Source organism: Papaver somniferum, chromosome 1, assembly GCF_003573695.1.
Source record: "Papaver somniferum cultivar HN1 chromosome 1, ASM357369v1, whole genome shotgun sequence".
Taxonomy (NCBI): Eukaryota; Viridiplantae; Streptophyta; class Magnoliopsida; order Ranunculales; family Papaveraceae; genus Papaver; species Papaver somniferum.
The window spans coordinates 238,874,901-238,887,759 of record NC_039358.1 but is presented as its reverse complement, the minus strand read 5'-3'; the positions used below and the strand labels follow the sequence as shown (position 1 = coordinate 238,887,759).

Sequence of the window (12,859 nt, the reverse complement as noted above, 5' to 3'; positions counted from 1 at the left end):
AAATAGAAAAAATATGGATATATTGGCCGGACCTGACGAGAAGAACACGATAATAATCGATGATAACAAGTATGTGTGGGAAGAGCACCAGAATAATTTGATACAGATAGATAAATATACGTACTTCACTGAAGAAAATGGAGGACATAAATTGAAGAAAGATGACCAAGAAGGTTTTGGTGATGAAGATGAAGCCCTAAAATCAATCTCAGAAGTTCTTCAAGGTGTTCATAAGAGTTTTTTTGAGTTGTTCCCCATTCCACAGACTGATGTTGAGCTTCAAGAATATGTCGATACTGTAGATGTAAGGCCAGTCTTGAAGGCGTCTAGAAAGTAGTCTAGGAAAGGTGCAGGAAATTGTTAAAAGTAAAGTTGTGCCTGGATCAACTTCTATTAATTAATCAATATACTTCTTAATATAAAGGGGAATCTTAATGCTGATATGGCGCAACCAAATTCAATTTTGAGTTTTCTTAAAGTTTAGAAAGCCATGTGGCAGCATCGTCAGCAATTAACTGGCCAATGGAATTGACGCGTCTTATCGTTACAGACTCATTGTCGCATAACTGAATATATGAAAAGATTCAACCATACGACTGTCAGTTTGCAGAGTGTATGGGAAGATGGGTTTTACCGACACGACTCTTCATGGTGGATAAATAAGTATGCGATTTCCGAACACACACTAAACGACCAAATTAATACCATCGCAAGAAAAAAGGAAGAAGCAGTTCTTCTTCACGTCCATAGTGATTGAATAGAAAGTACTTCAACGAATTGTTTTGTCAATAACAATAAAATGAAGTGATAGAAATTCGACAATCAGTTGGTAGGGAAAAAAAAAAGCTCCTTTGAACCGGTGGCACTCCAAACACGGACATTTAAAGTCGTCAATAGAGTCAAGACTCCTTTTGCCCCAACTTTGGAAACCCGTTTGTTTTTTTCTCTTTTCGTTTTTTCCTTTTCAGTCAAAGAATTATCCATTGCAAAGATGAAACCCATGTACGTAGTGCGAACTAAAATGTTATTCTTCAATTTTGCAATTGTGATGCTAACAAAGTACAGAAATCCTAACCATGAAAAAAATCGGCTTCTCAGAAAAATCAAATTTGTATCTTTCATATTGTGTGTTTTGCATTTAATTCTTAGAGTTCAATTTTTAAAATGGTTTTAGCAACTGTTGCTTTGTATCTAGAGAACAGTATTCTTTGTATAGCTTTACCAAACAAAATAAGATCGTCTTTTTTCATACGTTGGTATAAAGTTTTTGTTACTCGGTGAGAATTTGATTACATGTTTCTTACATATATGTTACAATTGCATGTGACGGTTATGGTGCGATTACTAATTTAGGATGCATTTTTATGTTGTTTGTTGTGTTAGATTTTGCAAGAACCTTGACCAGTACTTTGGATTTGGATCTGAAACACATGAACCACCACGCACGTCCCAGATCCTTATGGGATGGAGGTTGGAAATCCTCCAGAAATCCCAGATTGCTATGGGGAGAGATGGTTGTTAATTATCGTACCCGGCTACAGGCTATTGATACACGAAGGGTGGAAGATCGATTTCGATTCTCGGAGTGTAAGTGTAATCTGTATTATGTTACAAAATACAAAGGATGCCCGTTGAGGCTAGGTTATACTTGAGGCTTGAATTTCTTCTACGATGAGATGCAATGCATAGTAGGAGAAGGCTTCAAAAGCATTAAAAGAGGCGCCTATCTTAGATATACAGTGAATTGAGTAGACCGAGAAGAAACTATTGTGCCTGTCAAAAGTACGTTTTTGATGTCACCTATACTGCGAAAAGAGGGAACGATTCGGATAACTCCTATAAAGGTAATGCATATACACTCTTATATTTGTTGCAAATTAGTAGGTTTAACTTTGTATCCTATTGAAAACTTTTAGCAAAATTAAACCAGAACATCAAAGATACTTTGCTTATGTATTGGGGGTTTCATGACCAGCACATTTTGGTAGTGCGGGTGTGTAGATAACAAAAAGACAAGTATGTTTCTGACCAATGGTGGTTATGTTATCTATGTTGATCATTAACACTATGCTGGGATTGGTTCAACACTTTATAAAGAGGTAACTCTGACCATTTAGAACTCCGTTGATAATTCGCCAGTTTCTTCTACTTTATGTTATGTGCCTTCTGTGTTGTTCTCTGTTGATAATTCGTCAGTTATCTATGGTGTTGTTCAAGTCACCCACATATATTCTTTTGTGTACAGTTCAGCCGGCATATATATTGTAGGGGAAGAATATCGCACACAACATTTGTTAGTGTGCGAGATTCATTTACTTCCTTAAGGTGCGAGAACTTAGTACGAGATAAGACAATGTTAGTTGTATGTGAGTTGTCATCCACTAGGTAAACACCTATATAAAGAAGAAGGCAGGAGAGAGAAAGGGGATATAATTTTAGGAAAGAGACTCACTTAGGAAAGAGACACACTTTATATGAGGACATATTATGTATAGAGACAAGGTAGAATTTGTATTATTACTATCTCCTTCCTCTTTCCCAAAACTAGATTTAGAGAGCTCCAAATACTCATTAATAGAGTCTCAATGTAATCCATATGTAATTTTAATGATCACTAGTGAAGAACCATGGATGTAGATCACAATGATCAAATCATGTAAAAATCCTTGTGTTTCTTTGTATTTCTAGTGCTTATATTTGAGATTTGGATGATTAATAAGTTTAGATTCAAAAAAATATCTTAAGTGTTATAGGATTTTCTACAACTACATATATCTCAATATGACTGCCTATGCCGAGGCCTCTCCCTATGATGTATTTAATCATAATCAACACACCATATTTTAGATTGAACGTGATCTTATATTGTTTATATGATTTTCATAATAGCATAGTTTATTTTTTAATTGCAACACTGATTGCCCCTCTTTTTGCTCATTTTTGTATGCAACTTTAAGTCTTATTTTATAAAGAGTCTTTCAACAATCATTGACAGATAATATTAGGGGTGTCAACGGGTCCGGGTTCTCCCGGATAGACCCGGACCCTACTTATAATGGTCGGGTCCGGTTTCTAACGGTTCCGGGTCCGGTTCCTAAACTTGTGGACCCAGAACCGGACCCGTTTAAATACCCGGGTACCCGTCGGTTCCGGGTACCCATTGGGTCTTAATAAAACTATTTAAAAAACCTCAAAAACTTAATATATTTCTCTTTTTGGCTTGGATTTAAGTAATTTTTATAAAAAATTATTATTATTTCTTATTAATGTACTAAATAAAGGTTAAATGTAAGAGAAAAAATTTAAATGAGTAAAATATCAAAGCTAAAACTAGCAAAAATACTTGTAATTTTGCTAAAAACATGAATAAAAGAATGAATAAACGGGTACCCGATACCCGCGGGTACCCAACGGGTATTACCCGTTTGGACCCGTTTAAATTCGGTCCAATCGGGTAATTACCCGCCGGGTCCTCAGTAGCTAATGGGTCCAACTTTAGGACCCGGAACCGGACCCAAATATATCGGGTCCGGGTAATGGGTACCCATTGACATCCCTAGATAATATAATGATGTAGAGATGCATTTCCGCAGGCGCAAGTAGCCAGCCACTGCCACACTTCTAATTTGTAGGCTGCTAAAATCGTTCGATTTTGGTGTCTTCTCGCACTCGATGACATTACCATGTATGAAGGAAACAATGTTCTTAGCCATCAAAGATGAAAAAATTACCCGAGGTTCGCAAGAGAATAAATAACATAATATGCATTCGTTAACATCGAAATCTTGCTTTTGACTTTCAACAATCTTGCTTTTACCTAATTGTTGATCGGGGCTTTCACTATGAGTAGTCAACATCGAATCTTGGCTCTATGTTATTGCGGTTAGGGTATATGTTCTTTAGTTTATGTGTATGTATGTATAAATGGGTCAACCCTTATGAATTACGCTTATCACTTTTTTTTTTTGAGTTAGCTAATGAACTAGCCTGTGCATTTGCACGGGTTTACAGAACTTGTTTGATTATAGTTTATTAAATCTTGTTTATTGAATACTTCATTTTATATTCTAATAATTTTGTTGTATCTTGTTAAAAAATTTGAAGTTTTCATTGTTTAATTTTTTTGTTTGTAATTTCCCTTATTTAGTAATTTGGGATATTTCAAGTTTCTTTTTTTTAAGACATTCTTGGCTAGCTGCTGGTATTGACTTCTTTACTTCTGGAAACCTTTTTTCTGTGCTGTTATACCAGGCTTAATTTAAAGAAATATTTTATGTATTATTATGGTTTGTGCTCCCTTTTGTATGCGAGGGCGTCTCTCCTTATTGCAGCAACACAACTTGTTTTCACGTCTCCTTTTTCGTTCTTTTGGGTTAAGCATAAGTTTACTCTTTTCTCGACCAATGCTACCACTACGGGAAAAATCAATATTGACGACTACAGATTAGAGTTGTAATACCCCTACGACAACTCCATTTCATGCATTGTGGATGGGGGTATTGGCGAAAGTCCAAGCTTTTCTAAAATTAGGATGATGTATTTAATGATGTCAGCATATGTCACGAGTAAAGTGTGATGATCTGTGCGAAAGTGTAAGGTGTGCGAAGTTAAGCGAATGTATATGAGCGATTGTAAAGCACAGTGATTCCGAAAATAGGAGATCTATTAGCTGTCATCCATTATGTATTACCCTATATAAAGGGAAGGAAACTGTGTATTGAGAGATCTCTTTAGGGTGAGTGTTATACAAGAAATTAGGAGAGAGAAAGTTTATTTGGAGAGCAAGTAAAGTCTTTGTAACATTTTGTTTTCAATCTTAAAATTTTGAGAAATAAACAAATAATTTTCACCATGATTTCTTGAAGAGAGTTACTTAATCTTGAATGGATGTGGTTGTAGGATTTCCTGCAAGTACAGCTCACATAATTTTTTGAGCATTCCGTCTAGAACTATTGTTATGAAAAAAAAATTGAGCATTCCGTCTTGAACTATTGTTATGAAAAAAAAGAAAAAGGAAAATAATAACAAAAAAACTTTTAAAGGCACCACCGCCACCGGTTACAAGAGGAGTTGTTACAGTGGTGGCCCTTTATTAGATCGGCCCCTCTCAAGAGGAATTGTTAAACGTATAGGCAGGAATTCATAATCCAACAAGGAATGATCATGGCATTCACCGACCCATCACTTTCTATTAATTATATCCAGCACTTATATATATCATCGTAAGCAAATAAATATCAGAAAGATATCCCAAGGTTTCTCCAGAAGAAAAGAGAGAAAAAGAAGTGCTTACATATCATGCTATACTACTTAGAAGACAGAGACAAGATGACTACTTTAGTTCATTCTTATGAAGGTCGACTCAAAGAAGCACATAAAATATTAGAGAGAATGAAGATGAGTTATAACGCAGAAGAAAACAAACGGTTGATTCAACGTAGTAGGATGTTAGGTACTACGTACAAGAGATGTTTTTTTGAGAATAAGAAGCTTTCTTTGGTTCTTGACTTGGATCACACCTTACTCCACTCCGTGAGAATTTGTAACGTATCAAAGGATGATCAAGATTATCTCGACAAGAAAGCAATTGTTGTTTCGTCCATGCAGGACGATAATTGTAGGAATGGAGATAATTTATATAAGTATATGGGGGCAATATACGTAAAACTGAGGCCTTACACAAGGGAATTTCTTAAACAACTCAGTGACAGGTTTGAATTATTCTTGTATACGATGGGCACAAGGTTTTATGCAGAAGTAATGGGAAAATTACTTGATCCAGATGGGGTTATCTTTAACTCGATTGTATCGAAGGATGACTCCACGATTAGAAATAGAAAAAATATGGATATATTGGCCGGACCTGACGAGAAGAACACGATAATAATCGATGATAACAAGTATGTGTGGGAAGAGCACCAGAATAATTTGATACAGATAGATAAATATACGTACTTCACTGAAGAAAATGGAGGACATAAATTGAAGAAAGATGACCAAGAAGGTTTTGGTGATGAAGATGAAGCCCTAAAATCAATCTCAGAAGTTCTTCAAGGTGTTCATAAGAGTTTTTTTGAGTTGTTCCCCATTCCACAGACTGATGTTGAGCTTCAAGAATATGTCGATACTGTAGATGTAAGGCCAGTCTTGAAGGCGTCTAGAAAGTAGTCTAGGAAAGGTGCAGGAAATTGTTAAAAGTAAAGTTGTGCCTGGATCAACTTCTATTAATTAATCAATATACTTCTTAATATAAAGGGGAATCTTAATGCTGATGTGGCGCAACCAAATTCAATTTTGAGTTTTCTTAAAGTTTAGAAAGCCATGTGGCAGCATCGTCAGCAATTAACTGGCCAATGGAATTGACGCGTCTTATCGTTACAGACTCATCGTCGCATAACTGAATATATGAAAAGATTCAACCATACGACTGTCAGTTTGCAGAGTGTATGGGAAGATGGGTTTTACCGACACGACTCTTCATGGTGGATAAATAAGTATGCGATTTCCGAACACACACTAAACGACCAAATTGATACCATCGCAAGAAAAAAAGAAGAAGCAGTTCTTCTTCACGTCCATAGTGGTTGAATAGAAAGTACTTCAACGAATTGTTTTGTCAATAACAATAAAATGAAGTGATAGAAATTCGACAATCAGTTGGTAGGGAAAAAAAAAAGCTCCTTTGAACCGGTGGCACTCCAAACACGGACATTTAAAGTCGTCAATAGAGTCAAGAGTCCTTTTGATCAGATTATTTTCTTACCCCAACTTTGGAAACCCGTTTGTTTTTTTCTCTTTTCGTTTTTTCCTTTTCAGTCAAAGAATTATCCATTGCAAAAATGAAACCCATGTACGTAGTGCGAACTAAAATGTTATTCTTCGATTTTGCAATTGTGATGCTAACAAAGTAGAGAAATCCTAACCATGAAAAAAATCGGCTTCTCAGAAAAATCAAATTTATATCTTTCATATTGTGTGTTTTGCATTTAATTCTTAGAGTTCAATTTTTAAAATGGTTTTAGCAACTGTTGCTTTTTATCTAGAGAACAGTATTCTTTGTATAGCTTTACCAAACAAAATAAGATCGTCTTTTTTCATACGTTGGTATAAAGTTTTTGTTACTCGGTGAGAATTTGATTACATGTTTCTTACATATATGTTACAATTGCATGTGACGGTTATGGTGCGATTACTAATTTACGATGCATTTTTATGTTGTTTGTTGTGTTAGATTTTGCAAGAACCTTGACCAGTACTTTGGATTTGGATCTGAAACACATGAACCACCACGCACGTCCCAGATCCTTATGGGATGGAGGTTGGAAATCCTCCAGAAATCCCAGATTGCTATGGGGAGAGATGGTTGTTAATTATCGTACCCGGCTACAGGCTATTGATACACGAAGGGTGGAAGATCGATTTCGATTCTCGGAGTGTAAGTGTAATCTGTATAATGTTACAAAATACGAAGGATGCCCGTTGAGGCTAGGTTATACTTGAGGCTTGAATTTCTTCTACGATGAGATGCAATGCAGAGTAGGAGAAGGCTTCAAAAGCATCAAAAGAGGCGCCTATCTTAGATATACAGTGAATTGAGTAGACCGAGAAGAAACTATTGTGCCTGTCAAAATTACGTTTTTGATGTCACCTATACTGCGAAAAGAGGGAACGATTCGGATAACTCCTATAAAGGTAATGCATATACACTCTTATATTTGTTGCAAATTAGTAGGTTTAACTTTGTATCCTATTGAAAACTTTTAGCAAAATTAAACCAGAACATCAAAGATACTTTGCTTATGTATTGGGGGTTTCATGACCAGCACATTTTGGTAGTGCGGGTGTGTAGATAACAAAAAGACAAGTATGGTTCTGACCAATGGTGGTTATGTTATCTATGTTGATCATCAACACTATGCTGGGATTGGTTCAACACTTTATGAAGAGGTAACTCTGACCATTTAGAATTCCGTTGATAATTCGCCAGTTTCTTCTACTTTATGTTATGTGCCTTCTGTGCTGTTCTCTGTTGACAATTCGTCAGTTATCTATGGTGTTGTTCAAGTCACCCACATATATTCTTTTGTGTACAGTTCAGCCGGCATATATATTGTAGGGGAAGAATATCGCACACAATATTTGTTAGTGTGCGAGATTCATTTACTTCCTTAAGGTGCGAGAACTTAGTACGAGATAAGACAATGTTAGTTGTATGTGAGTTGTCATCCATCAGGTAAACACCTATATAAAGAAGAAGACAGGAGAGAGAAAGGGGATATAATTTTAGGAAAGAGACACACTTTATATGAGGACATATTATGTATAGTGACAAGGTAGAATTTGTATTATTACTATCTCCTTCCTCTTTCCCAAAACTAGATTTAGAGAGCTCCAAATACTCATTAATAGAGTCTCAATGTAATCCATACGTAATTTTAATGATCACTAGTGAAGAACCATGGATGTAGATCACAATGATCAAATCATGTAAAAATCCTTGTGTTTCTTTATATTTCTAGTGCTTATATTTGAGATTTGGATGATTAATAAGTTTAGATTCAAAAAAATATCTTAAGTGTTATAGGATTTCCTACAACTACATATATCTCAATATGACTGCCTATGCCGAGGCCTCTCCCTATGATGTATTTAATCATAATCAACACACCATATTTTAGATTGAACGTGATTTTATATTGTTTATATGATTTTCATAATAGCATAGTTTATTTTTTAATTGCAACACTGATTGCCCCTCTTTTTGCTCATTTTTGTATGCAATTTTAAGTCTTATTTTATAAAGAGTCTTTCAACAATCATTGACAGATAATATTAGGGGTGTCAACGGGTCCGGATCCAACCGGATATCACTAGACCCGGACCCGGACCTTACTTATAATGGTCGGGTCCGGTTTCTAACGGTTCCGGGTCCGGTTCCTAAACTTGTGGACCCAGAACCGGACCCGTTTAAATACCCGGGTACCCGTCGGTTCCGGGTACCCATTGGGTCTTAATAAAACTATTTAAAAAACCTCAAAAACTTAATATATTTCTCTTTTTGGCTTGGATTTAAGTAATTTTTATACAAAATTATTATTATTTCTTATTAATGTACTAAATAAAGGTTAAATGTAAGAGAAAAAATTTAAATGAGTAAAATATCAAAGCTAAAACTAGCAAAAATACTTGTAATTTTGATAAAAACATGAATAAAAGAATGAATAAACGGGTACCCGATACCCGCGGGTACCCAACGGGTATTACCCGTTTGGACCCGTTTAAATTCGGTCCAATCGGGTAATTACCCGCCGGGTCCTCAGTAGCTAATGGGTCCAACTTTAGGACCCGGAACCGGACCCAAATATACCGGGTCCGGGTAATGGGTACCCATTGACAGCCCTAGATAATATAATGATGTAGAGATGCATTTCCGCAGGCGCAAGTAGCCAGCCACTGCCACACTTCTAATTTGTAGGCTGCTAAAATCGTTCGATTTTGGTGTCTTCTCGCACTCGATGACATTACCATGTATGAAGGAAACAATGTTCTTAGCCATCAAAGATGAAAAAAGTATCCGAGGTTCGCAAGAGAATAAATAACATAATATGCATTCGTTAACATCGAAATCTTGATTTTGACTTTCAACAATCTTGCTTTTACCTAATTGTTGATCGGGGCTTTCACTATGAGTAGTCAACATCGAATCTTGGCTCTATGTTATTGCGGTTAGGGTATATGTCCTTTAGTTTATGTGTATGTATGTATAAATGGGTCAACCCTTATGAATTACGCTTATCACTTTTTTTTTTGAGTTAGCTAATGAACTAGCCTGTGCATTTGCACGGGTTTACAGAACTTGTTTGATTATAGTTTATTAAATCTTGTTTATTGAATACTTCATTTTATATTCTAATAATTTTGTTGTATCTTGTTAAAAAATTTGAAGTTTTCATTGTTTAATTTTTTGTTTGTAATTTCCCTTATTTAGTAATTTGGGATATTTCAATTCTCTTTTTTTTTTAAGACATTCTTGGCTAGCTGCTGGTATTGACTTCTTTACTTCTGGAAACCTTTTTTCTGTGCTGTTATACCAGGCTTAATTTAAAGAAATATTTTATGTATTATTATGGTTTGTGTTCCCTTTTGTATGCGAGGGCGTCTCTCCTTATTGCAGCAACACAACTTGTTTTCACGTCTCCTTTTTCGTTCTTTTGGGTTAAGCAGAAGTTTACTCTTTTCTCGACCAATGCTACCACTACGGGAAAAATCAATATTGACGACTACAGATTAGAGTTGTAATACCCCTACGACAACTCCATTTCATGCATTGTGGATGGGGGTATTGGCGAAAGTGTAAGGTGTGCGAAGTTAAGCGAATGTATATGAGCGATTGTAACGCACAGTGATTCCGAAAATAGGAGATCTATTAGCTGTCATCCATTATGTATTACCCTATATAAAGGGAAGGAAACTGTGTATTGAGAGATCTCTTTAGGGTGAGTGTTATACAAGAAATTAGGAGAGAGAAAGTTTATTTGGAGAGCAAGTAAAGTCTTCGTAACATTTTGTTTTCAATCTTAAAATCTTGAGAAATAAACAAATAATTTTCACCATGATTTCTTGAAGAGAGTTACTTAATCTTGAATGAATATGGTTGTAGGATTTCCTGCAAGTACAGCTCACATAATTTTTTGAGCATTCCGTCTGGAACTATTGTTATGAAAAAAAAATTGAGCATTCCGTCTGGAATTATTGTTATGAAAAAAAGAAAAAGGAAAATAATAACAAAAAAAACTTTTAAAGGCACCACCGCCACCGGTTACACTAGGAGTTGTTACAGTGGTGGCCCTTTATTAGATCGGCCCCTCTCAAGAGGAATTGTTAAACGTATAGGCAGGAATTCATAATCCAACAAGGAATGATCATGGCATTCACCGACCCATCACTTTCTATTAATTATATTCCAGCACTTATATATATCATCGTAAGCAAATAAATATCAGAAAGATATCCCAAGGTTTCTCCAGAAGAAAAGAGAGAAAAAGAAGTGCTTACATATCATGCTATACTACTTAGAAGACAGAGAGAAGATGACTACTTTAGTTCTTTCTTATGAAGGTCGACTCAAAGAAGCACATAAAATATTAAAGAGAATGAAGATCAAACAATTGATGAGTTATAACGCAGAAGAAAACAAACGGTTGATTCAACGTAGTAGGATGTTAGGTACTACGTACAAGAGATGTTTTTTTGAGAATAAGAAGCTTTCTTTGGTTCTTGACTTGGATCACACCTTAATCCACTCCGTGAGAATTTGTGACGTATCAAAGGATGATCAAGATTATCTCGACAAGAAAGCAATTGTTGTTTCGTCCATGCAGGACGATAATTGTAGGAATGGAGATATTTTATATAAGTATATGGGGGCAATATACGTAAAACTGAGGCCTTACACAAGGGAATTTCTTAAACAACTCAGTGACAGGTTTGAATTATTCTTGTATACGATGGGCACAAGGTTTTATGCAGAAGTAATGGGAAAATTACTTGATCCAGATGGGGTTATCTTTAACTCGATTGTGTCGAAGGATGACTCCACGATTAAAAATAGAAAAAATATGGATATATTGGCCGGACCTGACGAGAAGAACACGATAATAATCGATGATAACAAGTATGTGTGGGAAGAGCACCAGAATAATTTGATACAGATAGATAAATATACGTACTTCACTGAAGAAAATGGAGGACATAAATTGAAGAAAGATGACCAAGAAGGTTTTGGTGATGAAGATGAAGCCCTAAAATCAATCTCAGAAGTTCTTCAAGGTGTTCATAAGAGTTTTTTTGAGTTGTTCCCCATTCCACAGACTGATGTTGAGCTTCAAGAATATGTCGATACTGTAGATGTAAGGCCAGTCTTGAAGGCGTCTAGAAAGTAGTCTAGGAAAGGTGCAGGAAATTGTTAAAAGTAAAGTTGTGCCTGGATCAACTTCTATTAATTAATCAATATACTTCTTAATATAAAGGGGAATCTTAATGCTGATGTGGCGCAACCAAATTCAATTTTGAGTTTTCTTAAAGTTTAGAAAGCCATGTGGCAGCATCGTCAGCAATTAACTGGCCAATGGAATTGACGCGTCTTATCGTTACAGACTCATCGTCGCATAACTGAATATATGAAAAGATTCAACCATACGACTGTCAGTTTGCAGAGTGTATGGGAAGATGGGTTTTACCGACACGACTCTTCATGGTGGATAAATAAGTATGCGATTTCCGAACACACACTAAACGACCAAATTGATACCATCGCAAGAAAAAAAGAAGAAGCAGTTCTTCTTCACGTCCATAGTGGTTGAATAGAAAGTACTTCAACGAATTGTTTTGTCAATAACAATAAAATGAAGTGATAGAAATTCGACAATCAGTTGGTAGGGAAAAAAAAAAGCTCCTTTGAACCGGTGGCACTCCAAACACGGACATTTAAAGTCGTCAATAGAGTCAAGACTCCTTTTGATCAGATTATTTTCTTACCCAAACTTTGGAAACCCGTTTGTTTTTTTCTCTTTTCGTTTTTTTCCTTTTCAGTCAAAGAACTATCCATTGCAAAAATGAAACCCATGTACGTAGTGCGAACTAAAATGTTATTCTTCAATTTTGCAATTGTGATGCTAACAAAGTAGAGAAATCCTAACCATGAAAAAAATCGGCTTCTCAGAAAAATCAAATTTATATCTTTCATATTGTGTGTTTTGCATTTAATTCTTAGAGTTCAATTTTTAAAATGGTTTTAGCAACTATTGCTTTGTATCTAGAGAACAGTATTCTTTGTATAGCTTTACCAAACAAAATAAGA

The 12,859-nt window shown here is 35.6% G+C and overlaps 2 protein-coding genes across 2 annotated transcripts; both read left to right on the top strand.

Annotated features, from left to right (window-relative positions):
* Positions 1-5,328: 5,328 nt before the first annotated feature.
* Positions 5,329-6,168, top strand: LOC113273805 (RNA polymerase II C-terminal domain phosphatase-like 4). Its single transcript, XM_026523414.1, has one exon. The coding sequence runs from the start codon at positions 5,329-5,331 to the stop codon at positions 6,166-6,168; it is 840 nt and encodes a 279-aa protein (XP_026379199.1).
* Positions 6,169-11,090: 4,922 nt separating this feature from the next.
* Positions 11,091-11,942, top strand: LOC113273796 (RNA polymerase II C-terminal domain phosphatase-like 4). The gene has a single exon (XM_026523406.1). It carries the CDS (start codon positions 11,091-11,093, stop codon positions 11,940-11,942), a length of 852 nt encoding a protein of 283 aa, XP_026379191.1.
* Positions 11,943-12,859: the final 917 nt, after the last annotated feature.

Excerpts from the sequence above, each read along its gene's own strand:
- LOC113273805 (XM_026523414.1), top strand. The coding sequence starts at position 5,329 with ATGACTACTTTAGTTCATTCTTATGAAGGTCGACTCAAAGAAGCACAT.
- LOC113273796 (XM_026523406.1), top strand. The coding sequence starts at position 11,091 with ATGACTACTTTAGTTCTTTCTTATGAAGGTCGACTCAAAGAAGCACAT.